Genomic DNA, 21,501 nt, shown 5'->3' with positions numbered 1-21,501 from the left:
TTTTATTAAATTTATACCCCGCCCTTCTCCCGGAGGACTCAGGGCGGCTTACAGCCAGTTTAAAACAGTGATACAATACAAAATTTAAAAAGATTAAAAATAACTATTTAAATTTGGCCGCTTCTACTAAAAATTTAATTTAAAACCCCTTTAAAATACCCCTAGGCCAGTCCTGCCTGCTGAAATAACCAGGTCTTAAATGCTACAAAAAGGGGAGGTAATCTTTGTTAATAAAACTCTATGTTTGCCACATGGGAAAAATAGTTCAGTAATGTTCTGTAATGGGAAAAATAGTTGGGATTTTAATTATGCAGACATATTAACGGGTAGTCCTCAATTTACGACAGCAGTTGGGACTGGAATTTCCATCGCTAAACAATGCGGTGATAAAATGCCACATCATGCGACTACACTGGTTAGTGACAGAAAATCCAGCACTTTTGTTAAGTGAATCATTGCGGGTCATTATGTGAGGACACCACATGTTCACCATTTGCAATCGTCCTGCCAACTTCCCACTGACTTTGCATGTAGAAAGCTGACAAAGTTTGCAAATGTTGATCACGTGATCACAGGATGATTGTCACCATGAGCTAGGCACAATCACATAATCGTGGTGATTCTACGACTGATGTAAGTATGAGGACTGGTCCTAACTACACTCATTCAGTACCATCTTAAGTTTGAATTAAACGATAACCCATTCTAGTTTCTCCTGAAGAATTCCAAAGCTTTTGAAATCATCTTGAGAATATGAAGTAGCATTTTATGTGATGCCTAGAAATTCCTCTGAATAGTACTGAAGTTTCAGAATCTTAATGATGCCTGCTTGCCTTATTTAAAGTTTGCAGATTGTTTTTTTTTTAAAAAAAAAAACAACACGTTATAATAGTTCTACTAAACATCAAAATTTGAGATTTTCTAATGGAAAATGAACCAAACTTTAAACCAAAGTTCTACCCAAAGTCCCTATTTTGTACATTTATTTCCCCAAGTCTCCAGGATACATTCAACATTCAGTGAATAAATGGCATGAATATGTATCAACAGCCTCGTTTTTTTTCTCGCTGCAAAATTTAGACTTTCTCATAACAGAATCTATTTCTCTTCCCTTAAGCGATCATTACTTTGTACGTATGTATACAGGTTAAGAGCAGCATGTAACCACATCACAGGCACACTTGTCAGTTATGTCAACAGGGGCACAAGCAGTAAATAGGATTACAGACAAGAGCAAAGACTTTAAAGTGTCACAAGCTCACTGTGACTGATTGAGAGGCATCACAGAGGTTGGAAAGAATGGGCAGCAAGAGTGGGAGTGACAGGAACCCAGGTCGAAAAGGCTTTGGAGAGCTTGCAAATAAAGAGACTTTTTAGGGATTTGAAATAGCTGGGCCCAAGAACAAACAGACAAAGCCTAAATACCAACTGTCCTCCTGGGCACCAAAGGTCTGCTTCAATGCAGCATAAAAATGACAAGGCCAACAAATGTCTTTTCTTTTTTTTCCTGTTAATTGCCGAAGATCACAACTGATGTCCAAAGTGCTGCCAGCTTCTACATTTAGGGAACAAAAATGTTTAATTTGCCATGCAAGATTTCACAAAGTACTTCAAAGTATAGCCACGTGAAAAACTAAGGCTTTACAAGCCCATCATTATCTCACATGATTAACCAAACAAAGCAGCCACTTTGCAGATGGGAACTCCTTCAACTCTCTTGAAGCACTAAGAGATAAAGCCAGTTTAGTCTAGTGGTTAAGGCACCAGGCTAGAAAGTAACAGACCATGAGTCCTAGTCCTGCCTTAGCCTTGAAAACCATGTGGGTGACTTTGGGCCAGTTACTCTCTCTCAGCCAAAATCATCTCACAGGGTTGTTGTTGTGGGAACAATAGGAGGAGGAAAAGATGGTGGACATGTTTGCCACCTTGAGTTTTGTAAACATAATAAAAGCGGGATACAAATAAATAAAGACTGGATAACACGAGCAGCTAGAAATGGCCTACAGCTCTTCCCACAATTGACCAACAAAACTATTCCACCACACTCTGCCAGGTGGAAGACAAATAAGGCCCCTGACAATTAACTGAAAAAAACAATGACCAAATTCTGTCCAGGTGGAAGAATCCCTGAGGATGTTGTCCTGAAAAATCTTTTGATTTCCTCAGAAAAGACAAGCACTGATTCCATTTGAAAGCTAGAACAAAATGGGCCTGTGCAATTTCTTTTTTAAAGATTCCAGTTTCTCCAGTTTCAACATCCCTTGCAATTTATCACAGAGACCTTGTCTGGGATTTCCTTGGGATTACTGAGATTATCTTGAGATACATCTTTGTAGAAGAGATAATGAAGAAAATACTGGACTGTGCTGAAATGGATAGATTTACATTGAGAAACAAAGAAAAAGAAGATATAGAATATTTTCAAACATGGAACTTATTTTATCAATGATTGGAAAAACGGGATAGAGAGTAAGAACTTAACTTGTATTACTAAGCAAAACAAATCAACCCAGACAACACACTGTTCATTAAGCACTAATGAATTGTAATAATAGAAAATTAATAAAATACTATAAAAAAGAGATACATCTTTGTAGCAGATAGTGCTTCTTCATTTTGATGCATCTGTTCTGACTTACTTAAAACACCCCGACTTTTGATTGACCATATTTCCCCTTCTTCCAGATATGCCCCAGCTTTTGCCCACAACTCACTAAATGCCATGGTGCCATCAGATGATCATGGAAAGTATAACATACTATATACACTTTTAGTATTTTTTAAAAAGTGTGAAAAAAATGTACAACAGCTACAATATGATAATAGGGAAAGATACGGGTGTAGATTAATGCTAGGCTACAGTCGATCCCAAAGGGTGAAGAAAATGCTATTAATTCTTAGACTCTTACTTATCAGCAGGAGTGATGAAAAAGAAACAAAGCATAATAAGGGCAGAGTAACTCACTTAACGCTGGACAACTGTTTATTTTACTGTTGCTGTTATTATTATTGTTAGTACAGAAGAGCAGCCAACCAAAACAAGAATGAGGCCAGATCCACTGTGACCTTCCTGGGAGAGAACAAACATGTTAAAGAAGCCATGAACTCTATTGGAGGATACAGATTCTGGAGACCTCCCTAAATGTCCATGCAGGAGTCACTTGTTTGTGAAATACAAACTCGGTTAAAGGAATTACAGTGAAGATAAAAGGTAGCAAAAACACTGTTTCTGTCTGGAACCCTCTCTTGTAATTTGATATCAATGTCCTATCGAAGAATTACAAACGAATGTTAGTCAAGTATGCTTAATTCTATGCTTATGAGCAGTCATTGCTTGCATTTTTTTTCTTTAAATCTCAAACTCTGTACTTTTATGATCCCTTAAAAATTACAAATAAATTCCTGTGAAATCCTCTATGAATAAATTTCCTTAGGGTAAAGATGGGACAAGAAATAAATATAACAGCTGTATTTCCTAAATTAGGTGTCCATCCATTTCAAAGACCAGTTCCACCTTCACTTCTTTCCCTTCCCTCTTTGAGAGGAAACCTTGATACTTCACCTGAACAAACATATAAAGCTCATTACTCAAAGTCTATCCACAATCTCTCCCTCTCTTCCCAGCCCAAAATACAGATAACGGGCTACCATTCTTATTCTCTCCCACACTCTATATTTAAATATAAGGGGACTAAACTTAATAAACTTCCCCAACTTAATAAAAATGCAATTGTGCCAAGATGTACAGTGCACTTCCTTCAAAAGATATCATCTTCCTAAAGGGAGCATAGTAACTAGCCTGCCTAAAGTGGGCAGAAGGATCAGCACCAAGATCCAGCATGGCATTATTCAGGAAGAAGTCCTCAAAGAGCAGTGTTCAAGAACATACCAAACAGACAACATCCATGAATATATCACCCCTCTTACTTTTAATAGTTAAATTTTAAGCTACATCTCACAGGGATTTCCAAATTCTGAGGGCTTGCACAGCCTAACCTGCATGAGACAATGCTCAGGCTTTGCTTATTCAAACCTTCTCTGATTTAGTTTTTAAAAATGTCATGATTCCCTCCCCTCACCCCACCATCACCCGTTGCTCAAGATTCCCAGGTGCATCGCAACACATAGTCTGACAACCTCTTGTCATCCTGATATTGTGGCTCAAGTTCCATTTTGTTCTGGAAAGAACACTAATTCAACAGGCTTTGTTGAAGTGATATGGGCTGGAAAATTTTCCAAGATAAAAATTTTCCATTGAAGACTTTTCTCTTCAGGCAGGTTTAGCAGACTCAAAGTCATAATATATTGATTTTTCAAGTGATTGCAGAGCAAAAACTAATTGCATATTATTTTATCCTCTATTCCTTAATTGTTTTCAACTGTCCAATCAAAATATTTTTCTTTAAGTATCAAGATATGGGGCGGGGGGTTTAACTGTAAAAGTCACATCTGATAATATAGGCCAGTGGTGGCGAACCTATGGCACGGGTGCCAGAGGCGGCACTCAGAGCCCTCTCTGTGGGCACGCGCGTCGTCGCCCCAGTCCTAGGCTTCAGCTGGGTTTTATAAAACCTTTTTGCTTTAGGCCTCCACCGCCATGTGCAAAAAAAAAAAAAAGGTTCAATCAGTCAATTTCAACTTCTCGCAGGGAAAAAAAAGTCCTTGCAAAGTTGGAATTGATTGATTGAACTTTTTAGTCCCACCCAGTCTGCCGTTACCACTGCAGCCATGCCCACCCAATTGGCCTCACCCAGCCAATGGGCCACACCCACCTGGCACTCAAAGATGCATACGTGGGTTTTGGGTTGCAGTTTGGGCACTCAGTCTCTAAAAGGTTTGCCATCACTGATATAGGCTAAATTTCTTTTCTCTCCTCCCCCCCCCCCATTAAAATGATTGATATTCCTATGTAGATTATAGATAGTAAGATTAATATGTTAATCACTTATTTCCATAAGAAAAATTTTCAATTTATTTTTTTCTGAAAACCCATATTTCTGCTTTGTTGAGAATTATTTCTTTTTCTATTCTATTCTTTTCTATTCCATACCACAAATGTGGTTTTCAAGATTATTGTTTCTTGCTTTGTTCTGGGAAATTAATTTTCCTAACACACTGGGTGGAAAAGCTTTGTTCTCTCTTATAAAAGTCCTATATCTGCCTCCAAAATTGGTATTGTAGTATCTGACAGTTCTTTTGCCAAATGTTTCTGTCCATCCTATGAGTCATGTTCTTAATAAACCAAAAACAAACCATGACTACCTTTTCTAGTTTCTTCTAGCCAGAAATAGCCTGCATCGTACAGTCTGACAACACATTTAATTTTAATCAAAAAAAAATTGAGTGGTTGAGAGGTTAGCCATGCTGCTTGGGAATGTGAGAACAAGAAAATGGGAGGATCCCATGGCATGCTTAGGTCTGTAACACTTCAGTTAAGTGCCAGTATTCCTAGATCATCCATTTTAGAGACCCTCATCCAGGCAATTTTAACATTTTTCATGATTTCTTAAAATTGTAATTCAAGTTCTTAAAATAGCAATTTAAGCTTAGGACATACAAAATTATACTGACCAATCCAAGCTAATTTAAAGGTTGAGAATAACAATTTGGATACATACATCTTGAAATTTTAACTGTTTATTAATATTATTTTTTCTTTTTCTTTTTTTAGCACACTGTTTCTCTTTCTTTTAGTTTTACATAAGCATATAACTCTCTTTTATAAAGCTTTATAAAATGTGTTTGTGTGAGAAAGACTAACCATTATCAGTTTTGTTTTAAACAGTTGAAGAAAATGTATGTGTTAAGGAATAATTACTCATGATTTCATAACTACTGTAATTTAACATGGGTGCAGGCTAAAAACTGAGCCAGTTTTGTTTGCCAAGAATCTCAAAATAGTACACATAAACTTCAACTCTGAAGACATCACAAATGTAAACAATCTCAATGCTAATGATACGGAAGGAAACCACCTACTCTTTGGAATGTACCAAACTTTAAAAAGGGAACTTGGTCAACAAAAAAAAAAAAAGCACATCTTATGACTTTGAAACTTCAGCTTGAAATACAAGACTATTGTTTGCGTTATCTGAAAATAAATAATGCCTTTCTACTCTCTTAAACGAGAAACTAGTCCTGGAAGTGAGGAGAATAACTGAAGACCTTTGCCAAATATGTGCACACTAATGTTTTTAACAACATTAGAAAAGTGAATCAGAGGTCATTTTTTAAATAATCCAACCGCAGGAAAAAAATGTGACAGAAAAAAGGGCCAGGCAATGCTGACTAGATGGATATTACTCATACAATGATATACAGAAAAACGCACAAGAAATGTCAGACTCTTTGCAACTTTCCAAAATTACTAAAAATATGCCCGCAAGTAGAAGTCTTATGTAATGGTTGTGTCAGGGAAGGAAGAGAAAGGCTCATAATCATTCTCATTATTTTAGTTTGTAGCCCAATTTTCTGTCCACTGACTATTTGGTCTAAAATAAAATACTCTATGAACAATCAGGACCAAATCTAAAGAATTATTTTTTAAAAGCTCTGGCTGAAAATTGTCTTAATTCTCTTTCTTGGGAGTGCAAAGAACAGTGGTTACTGAATAAAATTCTTGAGACAGTATATTCCATAACTTAGAAGGTCTCCTGAAGGAAAATTTCTCCTGACTAATATAATGCTTTAGCGTTTGTTTTCCCTGAGGTAGGCAGACACTAAACCAATACTTTCAACACTAACTGTGAAATAAGAACAAGGATCCATCCATATGGTAAAGTGAGGTGGGGCAGGGAACCTGGCAAACACCAAGGGAGAGATCAGTAGAGATAGTGCTGTCTAAAAGCACCATGATATCTTTTATCCTCTGTCCTAGGAGAAGGGAGGGCAAAATGAAGTGTACAGATGGAAGGAGACTCCTGATCTATTCACCATAAAGAATAAGATACTTTACATCTTATCCAAATAATAGAAAGAATACAAGAATTATCTCCCTTCTCCTCAACTATAGATTTCAGAAGGATTTAATGATATCTTGTAATCTCTCAGGTAAACTCAAGTTTCTAGAAAGTGTTTACAAATATAATGAAGATAAAACATTTTGTCATGGAAAAGTTATCACTACTGAGTGGTTATTTCTGCTTGACTCTATAAGACATCTGTCAAGGAAATTCACTAATTCCTAAACTGGGAAAGTTACATTTTTAACAAAAACATTCAACCTATTTCTCATATACACTAACTGTGAGTCTCCTTATATTTTAAATCATCAATCAGCTGATTATACTTTTTTTTCAAATTCACTTGATGACAAATTGATAGTAAAACTACTAATTCATTACATCTCTCACACACGAAGGAAAGATGAATCCTCAACTAATGTCTTTAGCCAATGCAGTTGAGAAAGAAGCAGATACACTCAATTACCCCACTAACTAATATATCTCCACTGTTTCCTCATAGGCTTCTCTGGAACTAATTTGCTGTCTTGAGGCTTTCCTCATTCTCTTACATTTACAGCAGACTTTCCTCAATCTGGCCCCTAAACAAGAAGGACTTTGGTTGGGTTTCTGCAACAAGGTTACAGAAGGCTATTCTGAAGAGATTTTCTACTGAACTTAATCCTAATCTCTTGACACCATATCTTACTGTGCTATGTCCACAGAACTAATCCACTAACTAAACTGACTCTAAGTCAGCTTCCTACATGCCAACTTAATATTCTACCTGTCTCACATTGATGGCTCATGTTCATCTTGTTATAAATTACCTCTCTGATTTAGAGCTTCGTGAACCCCCAAACTTTATATAGTCACTTAATATATTTTTGTGACCAAATATAATATGCTGTGCTTCTTCCTGTTGAAAAGACATGTTGTTCTTTGTTCATCTGAGCTGAGATTAGATTGCTCTCTTGTTCTGTTTTTCTGATTATTGGTCAGACCTCCCAATTTTATATTATCCACAAATCTGATGAGTATTCCATCAATTCTATCATCCAGCTCACCAACAGAAACGTTGAATAATAATGGCCCAAGAAAGATCCCTTATTATCTGCTCTCCAGCTCAATGTTTCTTAATGTGGTTAGCCAGTCAGTTGATTGAAAAGAGATTGAATATGCATGCAAGTGCCACAGATTTTTTTCTATGTTTTCCAAAAGACATGGTTGTATTCTCCTTAATTTGTGACAAAACAGGGTATCTACAGACAATTGTTTCCTAAAGATTTCCACATGACTATCTAATTACAAGGTTGAGTTTAAACTTCTTCATGCAGGGCTTTTTCATATAGTACTGTCTCCACCACTCCCTAATTCCTTCAAAGCATTTTAAAGTCAATCATGTGATGCTGCACTCTTAAGGACCTCCAAAAGCTGAAAACAGGCAGGGAATTTCATTAGTCAATCAGCACTCTTTCCAGCTAAATAACAGTAGAGTGCAAAAAATCACATCATTTGATTAGAGCCTTGCTCTTATTCCAAAATCCCTCTGCCCCTAATCCCACACAAAATATGGAAAAATAAATCAGTGGCATTCCCCTTCACAGTGTTTTCAATATGTGCTCTCTCTCTCTCTCTCTCTCTCTCTCTCTCTCTCTGTGTGTGTGTGTGTGTGTGTGTGTGTGTGTGTGTGTGTGTGTGTGAGGGAGGGAGGGAGGGAGGGAGAGGAAGAGACAAAGAGAGACAGAGACAAAGAGAGAGCTCATTTTAAAAAAACTGAGTTACTGGTATGACTGGAAAGTATGAAGACACCATTCTTCCTCCATACAAATTGAATCCTGTGATTTTGCAGCCAGACAGTTTTCCAACAGCTGCAGCCATGATTGTAAGCTGCAACACAGAGACTCTGTTTATGTGTGTTCAGGAAGGACAAAGGAAATAAGGAGCAATAGTTGAGCTTAGACACTAGGAAGCAGGGTAAGGCAAGGTTTGGGGTCAAAAATCAAGGTCTGGGGTTTGGGTAATGATAGTGAAACCAACGAGAGAGAGTGAAGGTAGTTTCACTGACCAAGTGTAGAGGAAAGAATAGCAGAACCTGGGGACAGAGTTGAAAGAGGGATCAGCCTAGTAACCCTAAGTAGTCACAAGCAGACTAAGTCCACCCACCCCCCAATTGTTTTGACCCTTTTCTAACTCAAAGCAGGTACTAATCATAAGTTTGAGAAAATTTCTGTGTATAGGCTTTTTAGCAATGAATCAATTTAATTGGACCTTCACATGTGGACCTAGTTTTTCACTCCTGACACCAAGTTTCCTAAAAAATATAGTAGAAAGGTATGGTATAGTAGAAAGGTATTTTCCACAAACAGAAAAGTAGAGCATTCCAGGCTTACAGTGTTCTAAAACTGTAGACTGGAAAACAGAATTCAAATTGCTCTGCCATGAAGCTGGAAGAAAATTAGTCTAGCAATATAATAAACATGGAAAGAAACTATAATATAATTCTAATGGGCAGAAAAGTTTGTAACTGTTATAAAAAAAAGATCCAAAGTCACTTCTTTAACTTTCTTTTTCCTTTTTTTAAACTGTACTGTTTCTAGAATATTTTCTTTTTTCCCACTTTTCTTTGATATATTTATCTTTTAATTATATAGAAACTCATAAGAAAAATTATATTTAAAAAAGGTCAATGTCCAGGGTAAATAGCACAATTATGCTAATGCTAGATCTGCACTAAATGTCACACATGCAGAGCCTCAGACTTTCTCTGTCAAGAGCCTGCTCTCTGTATTTGGGGATTTCAATACTTCTGTGCATGAAAGGCATCTGCTTGAGAAAGAAAGAAGGATCACCTAGTATGAGCAAATGCTTTTTATAGAGTCCTAATTTCACAGAATTACTTGGTGATATATAAGGTGACCAACCGTCCTCCTTTAGAGAGGACAGTCCTCCTTTTGTAAGTTCTGTCCTCCCTCGAAAAGTGTCCTCCTACATGTCCTCCTTTTCGATATTTGAAGACTAATCTGCAGGGCTTTTTTTTTTTCCTCATAGAACGCTCAGAACGGCATTCTGGCACCTTTTTTTGATGGTTTTTTTTTCACCTTTTGGAAGCCAATAGGAATTGCTGCTGAGCGCGCCAAAACACCCGGCTGGCAAACTTTGCACATGCAAGTTGTCTGTATTATTGTTGCAATGAATAAAATGTTTCTTTTATTTACGATATTTTTTTCTTCAATTTATTTGTGTCCTCCTTTTCATTGTAAAAAAGTTGGTCACCTTATGATATATATTGACCAATGTAGAGAAAAAGATACAGATAAGAGTTTGTAGCAGGACTTTTCTTACATTGCCATAAAGGTTTTCTGCAAAACTACAATGTCTACCATATTTATTATTTCTTTGAAAGAAAAAAAGAACAGCAAAAATTATAGATTGGTCCAAGAAGCAAATCACTTCCTTTAATGACAAATTTAATCAAGGCATGTTTTACAGCCAATATAATTCCATGGAGGGAAGCACTGGAGTAATCCAATTTTGTAAAACAGAAAACAAAACAATTAAAAAAAAAAAGAGGGCTTCTAACAGAAGCATTCACAGGATCCAGCACTTTCACCAAACTGATGAAAGCAGGTTCCCGACATGGCGGTGCAAGCTCTACCCCTTTTGTATAGGCATGCCTATACAAAAGAGACAGAGCCTGTATCACACTGGCACAATGCTGCTTTTGTCTTTTGTCTATCCCCATCCCTGCAGATACCTCTGGCCTCTAAACTGGGGAAAAGCTGTATTTATCTGCATTTGCATACACATAAAAAGAAACAAAGGCATGAAGCAATGGAAAAAAGTACTATATCCTAAGAAAGTTATTACCTGAATCTTAATCAAAGCCAAGGAAATAACTAGATCCCCATTACCTTTCCATGCAGGACCCAGTTATTCCATCACCTCTGAGTCTTTGCTTGAGGATGAGGGCATGCACAAGGATATCCATTTCCCCCCTTTGGCCATAATGGCAACAGAGACCTACTTTCTTCTAAGCTTTTAGAGAGTACAAACTGGGATATCAATCTGCAGAAAAGAAATTTCAAATGCTAAAGGCCCAGATGGGGTGCTTCCCAAAAGCCAAGTAATGAAGGGAAAGAAAAAGGAGCTGTGGGACCCAACAGATGGTACACAAGAGTCCAGAAGGCAGAAATACTGCACATATGAAATATTTTTTCCAGGTCTTAAAGATATAATATCTGTTTGTCTATTGACTGGATCCACCAGAAATCAATTGCTTTAAGGAAGATTAAAGTAAAGAAATCACACTTTAGCACTGTGGCTAAAATCATTGAATTTGTCATGAATTTGTCATGTTTTAAGGAGTCCTTTTCTACAATGGATATTGCTTTAATGTGAAGAATTCTGGGCTGTTATTTTATTTATTTATTATTTATTTATTTATTATAGTTTTTCTCATATTTATTACTGCAGAACATCCAGATTCAGCCAGAGTTTCATTCCATACAGCATTAACCTTGCGAACTCTCAAGCTTCCTCTTTCCGTTATATATTCAAGATGGACAATATTTAATATTTATTTACTACATATATGTAGGGATGTGGGTCTATACATATGTTGTTCATAGTATGTTTAGGTGTGTGTCATGTATGTGTTTCACTTTGAGAGCAGGCAACTAAATTTCATTTTTGATGTATGCCATTGTGCCCACAGTATAAAAATGACAATAAAGGTTATCTTATCTTATAAGTAATACAAGGCAGCAAACATACTTAATACTGCTTCCTCTTCTTATTATTCCCACAACAACAAACCTGTGAGGTAGGTTGGGCTGAGAGAGAATGAAAGTCACCCAGCTGGCTGTCAGGCCTAAGGCAGGACTAGAATTCACAACCTGCTACACAATATATATTAGAGAGAACTTGGAAATCTTGAGAGCTCCAAAAAGTTCAACCTGGACTTTGGCATATTTAAAATAATTTTTACAATAAGCCCCTGGCTCTCTCCTGCTGGAGACCCCTTAAATACTAGAGTCTGAAATAGTGAAGAACAATAAGATAATCCATCTCCAACTAAAGATAGATAAGACGAGGCATATAAAGAAAAACAGGGAGAAAGGAAGAAGGGAAATGAGAAAAGAAACAGGATGAGGAAGGGCAGGGCAGGGGCGAGGCTACAGCTGTCACAGGTGCTGGCTGGCAGGCTATCCTCTGAGGAACAACTGTTTCAGAATGTCTATGGAAGGCATCAAGGCTTCTTGCGACAAAGAAACTCTCTGTTTGCATCTGGCATCCTAGACAAATGCAAGAGGGCAGGATAACATGAAGAGAGGAGCCTCCTATCCATGGAGGATGCAAGCTCTGAAAGAAGGGCCCTGATTATAGCACAAGGACATGAGCTCAGAATCTTCTTTAAATCCATCATCTACAGAAGGCTTGTCTTTCTTTCCATTTGGCTTTTCTTATTACACAAACTCTACACAGACTTAGGCAAGAAGCAGCATTGTCTGTAGCTGGCAAGGGAAGCAATGATGGGGGTTCTCTGACTGGAGATGTACTACAGAGGCACCCAAGGATTTGTAAATACAACAGTTTTCCCTGTACATCTGTGTTTTTGCAAGACAAATGAGCCACGGCATGGCTGGGCTGATGAAAGACCTCATTCAGGGATAAGGTACAGCAGCTTAATGGTGAGGAAAGGGAATTTTCTTCCGTATTATGATATGGGATAATATATTTCTGAGATACATTTTTAATCTAGCCCATGCCCTGGATCTGAACCTTAGTCAGTCCTAACTGAAACGTAAGACAGCTCTTTGTAAACAAGCCTTTCTTCTCATTCCTGCCCTTCCTTAACATGGTCACCCATTTGAGCTTATAAATTGCTGCCCTTGTTTTACTGTGAATAAACAATCCCATAATCCCATTATCCATGGATTTGAATCGGTGCACAGCGCACAGATATATTTGTTTCAAAACTCAGCAGACTCTAGATCTAGGACAAGAGTTGAATTTAATGTTATTGAGATCATTTTCAGAATTATGATGATCAACGAACTGGTTCAAACTAAACCATTTTTTCCCCAAGTGACTATTCAGTAAGGAAGTAAGGAAAATAGGTGTTCCATGTCACAAAGGAAAGAAACCGCCTTCCTGTCTAACAACCATGCATGAAAACACAGCATAAATTTCTTATATTTAATGCAGGCCATTCACCTTTACCCAACTTTTTTTATTCTGCTTAGCAGTATTTTCAAGGGAGGGCAGATAAGCTTCCCCTTTTCCAGTTTGCAGAAGTAAACAACTTTGCACTGTAAAAACCTAAGAGAGGATGATATCTCCCCAGACCCCTGAAATTCTGAAATATTTCTCCATTCCAATATTCCAGGCTTCAGGGTCAGCAGTCTAATAAGTGGCTGTCAAGGGGAAGTCTGAGCTAATTGTTCAGCACGCAAGGGAGGCATGCTTTAGCCAAACCCTACCTCTCATGCTCCTAAAATTCCTTCTCAAAAGATGTATCTGTTCCGCCTCTCTTTTTTAGCATCAGAGAAGCGAAAATCAGAAGATATGAAAGGAATTTTTCCCCCTAGCCACATACTGCCAGGCTTAGCCTCCTGGCACAAGCTTTCTTGCTTTTAAGCAAAAGAATTAACAACTCTGCCAGGAGACAGAAACACTGTTAATGTCCCACATCACATCCCCAGCTACTGCTTGTCGCCAAACTTCCATCAATTCTCTTGAACTGCGCAGAATTCACTCATTATTCCTTTCTCTCTTTTGCTCACTCTCCCTGCAGAGTAAGTATCTCTGCTCAACGGAAGTGGCCTCTGATTATAATAAGTCTTTTAAATTAAGTCCCTTTTAATGTATTTAAATGTTCAAACATTACAGTAGCCCACTAACTAGCTAGCACCGATATTGGATTTTAAAAGCAACAAGGAATCAATGCAACCAATCAGCCCTTATTCCAGTGAGTCACAGAGGGTCCCATCTGCAATAGTTTGCAGCTAGTGTGATCCCCAGGAGCTGAGCTCAGGTCAAGAGAGTCTTGTCTTTATTTGTTAAGTCTCCTGAAATAATGGCTTCTGTCTCTCCCAACGATATTGTTGTGACCCTAGCACAACAGCTGCTTCACGAGGCCTCCTTTTCTCTAGGTGCCTGGCTGTTCATCCCTATCAGTTCTGCATCTCTGGGGTAACCACTTAGGAAGGATTGGGGGGGGGATTTTGTTTGGAGGATATGAGGATATGAAGGTCCAGAGTTCCCTAGGTGGATCAGGTAACTGCTGAGAGGCTATTTTTCCCATCCAGTAAGCTCAGTAAGACAGCTGTTACAGAAAACAGCTGCACTCTCATGTCCCCCATGAATCCCACCCACACCACAACTTCAAGGTTGAAGCAAAAGATATTACCCACTCTACAAAATAATATAAATTCCTATTCAGAAGGCCAATCCTGCTCAGATGTGGCTATAAAAGCAATTCACTCCCTATTTGCCACACTACTGGCATAACACAGAGCTTTCTTTCCTATATCTTTTTTTTTAAGAATTTGTTTAGATTTATTTTTTTTAGGATTGCAAATGGTTTACAAAATCTTTAAACACACACAAACACACATATTTCCCTTACCAATCAACTAATCTGGGCTTCTCAGCAGACATGGAAGAGGCTGCCATGCCCTTTTGCTAGATATTTGCTTTATCAGCCCTTCAAGGAAGTCAATCGAATTGGCAAGGATGAAAGAGAAGGAGAAAATGTAAGAACTATATAAGGGTACATGGAAACTATTACACTCAGGGGAAATTTGCCAGACAAAAAAACAATCATCAGCAATCACAAGGGATACATAACTGAATGCACAGCACATTGTCTCAATAGTTTCATCAATCCTCCTCCTCCCACACTTCCTCCACAGAGTTGAACATGTACAACCCTTGCAGAGAACTATTTAAAATTTGCAATTTGAAACTCAAGTGGAAAAGCAAATGGTAGAAACAAGAACACCTGCCACTTCAGACCAGAAAGCATTGATCAGAAAGAGATGACAATCTGCTACGGTCTCTCCCATCTTCGTGGCACTAGACAAAACTATCTGCAACGTAACCTTTCTTACAGTCTACTTTGTTCAGAGGCTACCTGACATTATGGTTTTGTTTTGGGTTTTTGGGGACTGGAGAAAAAAGGAAAAACGAAGATTAGATGTCGAAGGTTCAGAAGGAAAAAAAATAGTCTAATTCTGAAACTAAAGAATGACCTAACCATTTGAACAATACCGTTATTAATTCAGATTAGTAACTGAAAAAAAATATTTGTAAAATAATAATTCAATATTTCTATGTACCAAAAAAAAAAACCCCTAAGGCTAATAAGGTACATAACTGAGAAGGCCTCATTTTCCTGAGCGGCTCAAAGATTTGCTCTGCATCATACAATCTTTTCTTTGTATAAATAATCCATGACAGCATCACAATTCATGTATGTGCGCTCATAGTCATGCCTGAGCCATACCTCATAACTTCAGACATATGCCTGCTTTCCTGGCCAGCTGTAGAAAATTTAACTCATGAAGCAGCTGTGAGATCCTCTGAGTAAAATTATTCCAGGCAATAAATCCTGACAGAGCAGACCAAAATCACTGCAGGTAGCAAATGAGAGGAGGCCAGGGAGAGCAGGTGTCTTGCACTGCCTCCGCCCGCCCCTTCCCTCCAATAGCTGATTTGACTTAGGCCTTTTGCTACAATGGCACACTGGCTATTCCAAATAAAGATCTGGAGCCATCTTTAAGGAATGGTTCCTAATTATGACACCAGTCTGAAAGCTACATCTTGATATGTGCTCCTCTCAAATCTGATATTTCCCCACACCTGTCATTTGCCTGATAAAAGTTGGGGAGATTTCTATCCCCATTTTAAGTGCAGACTTGTGAACAAAAAGTTTGGATGTAAAGAAATGAAGCCGCAGCAGCAGCAACTGTACTTGTAGAACACAACACCTAGGTTTCCATACTATTAGAGTACTACAACCTTAGGGCTTCATAGCTTTTCTAGTGTTGTGTAGCTATGGCTGGAAGTAAAAAGCTTCAAGAGCCACTCATTCATTCTCTACTTACAATAGATCTACAATGTGTTGAGCACATCTCCTAAAATAACCCTCAGCTTGGCCTTGGGCCAGCCCCAGCCTTCCACATCCACAAAATGGGAAATCAGCATCTTGCTTGCTCTCAATCTGCAGCAGTAAGAAATAGATACCCATTTCCTGCCCTGAAAATCGCAGCATACAGATTGATAACTCCAAGAAGTGAAAGAGACAGAAAATTCAGTGTACAGAATGTTCCATCGCTATGGGCACTGTCATAGAAAGGGGGAGCCTTCTTTGCTGGCTTAGGAACAAAGTGGCATAACATCCAGTTATTCCCCGGCTAATGTGTGACAGGAAGGTGACCTTGTACAAATAAATGCCTCTATTTTTTTCTTTATTAAAATGGGAACGTCCTAAGGTTCCCTGGCATCACAGAATGGTGAAAAAACAATTGTCCCTTTGCTGTACTTGTGATGTCTGGATGTTAGTGATGATGGAAAATATACCTAAAAGGAGGGGGAATTCAAGAAACAATGAATAATGACTAATTCAGTGACAGAGGTGGAATACAGCAACCTAGAAAACGGCATAGCCACATTAACATGCATTTTCATACAGCACTATATCAAACTTTTGACAACAGAGTGAGGCTCCTTCTTGTGTCCAAAGCTGTAGTTGCTGCTCTTTTCCTTCTTAATTTCGTTCCCTAAGTCACAAATTCCTTTCTTTGGGCATAAAACTAAAAATATATAAATGTGCCAATACATGTTTGCAAATGTGTATCGCATAGGTAGATGAAATGAGGAAGTGAGGACTGCCTGTCAAATGTGCACGTGGCAAAACCCATGATCTTGTGACAATCTTGTGCAAACATTCTCTCCTGCAGAAATGTTGATTCCCAGAAATGGCCACATGCATTTACAATATGCATAACTGTGTACAAGAATCCTGCTCTTCCCAATGACTAATTCAGCCCACCTTCACACTGCAGGGTATACATTTAGCTACTCTATGCCTTTCCCTCTGCATTCATATTCACAAGGAATTACGATGACTTCCACACTAGAATATACTTGTAATCTTTGAAAATTAGAAGCTTAACTGAGGGGAGGAAGAAAAAACGATCAAAGGCAAGAAGCAGCTCAAACTTCCTCACATTCCTTAATTCAGAACTTACCAGCATGTCTCAGCCTTTAAAAAGCCCCCTGCTAGGTTGGGTGCTTCATCCAGAGCCCTAAATACAATTCTGCCGGGTTGAAGATGCAGTTAATACCGGCTGTGTTTACATGGGAAATATCCAGATGTAATTATAGGAATGATGTTATGATAACAGGAAATCCATGTTCTGTGGAGATACTGGGGAAACAGCATATAGTTGTTTGCTAATTATGAACAACAAGAAGCCTTTGTATAGCTGTGGAAGGATGAGTTCCCTCTGCTTTGTGGACTTTGGCCCACAGATGGTTTAAATCATGTACATCAGGGTATTCTTAGCCTGTTTGTGCAGTTATCAAAGTTCCTGGGTTCCTGCTGACACAGCAGAGCCATCGTCCTCAGGGAGATGTGTTTGCCTTGTGTAACAGAGCCAAATGCATGCAACAACACTGCAGATTATGATTTTTTTTAAAAAAATGTAGCACAGCAACTTAATGAAAACACCATCAGAGAAGAAATAATATTCAGTGAAATTTCTACAGCAGCCCAAATCCTTTAAACTGAAAGAAGCTTTCTCTATGTATACCTTAATATAACTGACCAACTGAATCTCTTCTTTGCTATTTATCTTTGGATTCTTACTAAATCAGTTTTATGAGATGAAAAGAACCTAGTTCACAAGAAATGCAAACGGTACAGAACAAGACTTCTGCTATGTAGAATCAAATTGCACATTAAAATACAGCCTTCTTAAGAGGATACCCACAAATTAAGGAAGTAAAGACACTCAAGATGAAGGTTGAAGATAGCCCTCAGAAAACGAGTTTCAAGATCATAATGAAATATGCGCAAGTGGATATTACTTCATTCTTTTTAACAATGTGACAGAGGCCCAGGGAATTTTTTTTCCATTTTAAGGGCCCATAGGACTCTACTAAACAACATAACAAGACCTCCAAGAATCTTACCTTTTTTATCCTGCCGCTTCGTGTACCAGCAAAAACAACTGTGTGTCCATGGTAGTCATAAGCAGCCACAGATGTCATGCCATCTTCCTTGTCCACAAACAGTGGCACACCTTCAATGGTAACAGTTCCACCCAACGGTTGATTAAAATCTTGCCCGCAGAAATTGTCATCTATTTGCAAGGGCTATAGAAAAATACAGGAATAGAAAAATAATAAGAAATTAGTGGTCGGATACCATTTCAGCTCACCAGATAATAAAAGTATTCCATGACAAAGGGATCTCAAATCTTCAGGATTATCACCAACAGAGAAATTAGTGATAGTAATGATAGTAATTTTTTATCAATTGAAAAGCACATGCAACGGATTCCCAATGGCTAGGAGAAAACAACTTTCCTCCTCGTGGCTCCCTATCCCCATGCAGTTAATTCTCACCATGTACCTAGTAAGCAACAGAATTTATTATTATTAAATGTATGTTCATTAAAATGATTTGAAATTAATCAGAATAAAAATATGCACATTTAAAATAAAGTTAGGTTCAGGGAAAAGCCAGGCAGAGAAAGAGAGAGAGTATAAAAAAGACATGCCTGCTGAAAAAAAAAAGTCTTAAGCACAGATTTTCAATGGCTAATCTTAAGGACTGGAAAAGTTCATTTTGTAATTCTATAGTAATATCCACTGTTTAAAATGGGCCTGGGAATACACTGGAAAGCTATACAAAAGATATAGGATTAATGTTATCTTTTCTGAACATTTTACCCCTGCAATAATTGGACAGCTGAATTCTGTAACTAGCTGAAGTTTCCAGTGTCTTCTTAAAGACACCTTCATTTACAACATGTTATGATACTCTGGTCTGGATATAATCAGATAGGGATGCAGCTGGTGAAGAGCTGCATCCCTGTTGTTGGTGTGATCTGCAAATTTCAAGGTTACATTGAGTTCAGTAGAACTCCCAAGCTGCACATATGATCCCTCAGTAAGAATATTATTGTTTTCAACACTATATTGCTTTCCCATCTTCACACATATTCCTTCTAGGAGAACTCGTTTCTCCCCTTCTGAATTAAACCTCAGTTCGTTTGCCCTCATTCATCCTCAAATTTGGGATTTTTATAATTTCCTTGCAATTAGTTAGAGAAAAAAGCAAGGTTCTACATTTAGGCAAGAAAAACCAAATGCACAGGTATAGTATAGGGGGTACCTTGCTCAATAGTAGTAACTGTGAGAGGGACCTCGGAGTCCTAGTGGACAATCACTTAAATATGAGCCAGCAGTGTGCTGCAGCTGCCAAAAAAGTCAACACAGTGCTAGGCTGCATTAACAGAGGGATAGAATCAAGATCACGTGAAGTGTTAATACCACTTTGCAATGCCTTGGTAAGGCCACACTTGGAATACTGCATCCAGTTTTGGTCACCGCAATGTAAAAAAGATGTTGAGACTTTAAAAAGAGTACAGAGAAGAGCAACATTCTACTAATCCCCTGACCTCCGATTTCGTATATTCCTTGCCGACGACCTTAACCCATACAGATCAAATTACTTCTCTTCCTGCTCCCCCCTGTACTATCGTCACAAGGTTATAGAGTCCCCAACGGTATTTCTTCTCCCTCAGTTCGATAATTCCAAAGCGCCTGGAGGCAGGACAAGAAGCAACGGGTGGAAACTAAGCAAGGAGAGAAGCAACCTAGAACTAAGGAGAAACTTCCTGACAGTTAGAACAATTAACCAGTGGAACAACCTGCCTCCAGAAGCGGTGAATGCTCCAACACTGGAAGTTTTTAAGAAGAGACTGGACAGCCATTTGTCCGAAATGGTATACGGTTTCCTGCCTGAGCAAGGGGTTGGACTAGATGACCTTCAAGGTCCCTTCCAACTACTACTACTACTACTACTACTACTACTACTACTACTACTACTATTATTATTATTATTATTATTATTATTATTATTATTATTATTATTATTATTATTATTATTATTATTATTATTATTATAAAACAAAAGCTGACACTGTTGTCCTATCACCTCTACAATGATAGTTAAAGCAGTCCTGGCTTCATTTACCAGCAGATATTACTGCACTGCAGATGTTAAAAAGCATGGGACCGAAATATAACTCCGAGCCACGTCATGTGCCAATAACCATGGGCAGGGCTGGAATAATGAAAAGTATGGGGCCATCAAAAGGGATCTAGTTAATTATAATATCATGAATCCAAATCCTACCCCAACAAGACAACTCAGTATGATGTGAGAATTGATGGTATCAAAAACTTATGAGAGGTCAGAGAGAATGAATAGGTTGCATTTCCCAATGTATCCTATGTAATAAATCATTCACAAGGATCAAACCATTTATTCTAGTCCTATTTATCTGTTTTAAATATTTGTGTAGCTGTTCACAACCAATGAAAACAAGATATACAACCATTAAAGCAAAAATGAAAAGTAAAACCAAAAAACACCACAGAAAAATCGGGCACCACAACATTTCAACAATTTCTTCATCTGGCTCTGACTTCACCCTATTCCAAAGGTGAGGGTTTTTTTTAAGTGCGCTTCAGAAAGTTAAAAACGTGGAGGCCTGTCAGATATCAAAGGAGGTGTTCCATAGGACAGGGCTGCAACGTTAATTAATATAAAATAGTAATAAAATCAAGGTAATATTTATATATTGGATTTTATCTCACAGTTCCTTCAGGATCCAAAGAGTCCTCTTCTCATTTTCCCCCACAACCAGTTTCTTTAAAAAAAAAAAAAGGTGCCGGAACTCACACATGTCATACAACCCGCCTTGCCTACCCTACAAGGTTCCATCCAAAAAAGGTGCCGGAACTCCGTTCTGGGCGTTCTATGAGAAAAAAAGCCCTGCCCACAACAATCCTGTAAAGCAGGGGTGTCAAACTGGCGGCCTGCAGGCTGGATGGGTCACATGCAGGCTAAGCCCACTCCAGCTCCGCAAAGGCAAAAAACATCGCAATACATCACGTTACAACACGTGACACAATCGAGTTTGACATCCATGCTATAAAGCAGTGGTTCTCAACCTTCCTAATGCCGCGACCCTTTAATACAGTTCCTCATGTTGTGGTGACCCCCAACCATAAAATTATTTTCGTTGCTACTTCATAACTGTAATTTTGCTATTTTTATGAATAGTAATGTAAATATCTGATATGCAGGGTGTATTTTCATTGTTACGAATTGAACATAATTAAAGCATAGTGATTAATCACAAAAACAATATAGCAATGCTCGCTGGAGAAGCTTACTCTTCCTTGCTCAAAAATGTTGGGAGGGAGGGAAGGGGAAGGAAGGAAGGAAGATTGAAGGGGAAAGGAAGGAGAT

General features: G+C 38.2%; 1 protein-coding gene across 1 annotated transcript in view; it reads right to left on the bottom strand.

Annotated features, from left to right (window-relative positions):
* The window catches only part of LOC107293600 (plexin-A1-like), a 164,093-nt gene that overhangs the window by 110,626 nt on the left and 31,966 nt on the right, over window positions 1–21,501 (bottom strand). The window contains exon 2 of the mRNA XM_015822755.1: window positions 18,147–18,329. Coding sequence (XP_015678241.1) covers window positions 18,147–18,329 — 183 coding nt within the window. The remainder of the gene's footprint in view (window positions 1–18,146; window positions 18,330–21,501) is intronic.

Source organism: Protobothrops mucrosquamatus, unplaced genomic scaffold, assembly GCF_001527695.2.
Source record: "Protobothrops mucrosquamatus isolate PMUCROS unplaced genomic scaffold, P.Mucros_1.0 scaffold1668, whole genome shotgun sequence".
In the NCBI taxonomy this organism is placed as follows: domain Eukaryota; kingdom Metazoa; phylum Chordata; class Lepidosauria; order Squamata; family Viperidae; genus Protobothrops; species Protobothrops mucrosquamatus.
This window is presented reverse-complemented; position numbering and strand designations above follow the sequence as displayed.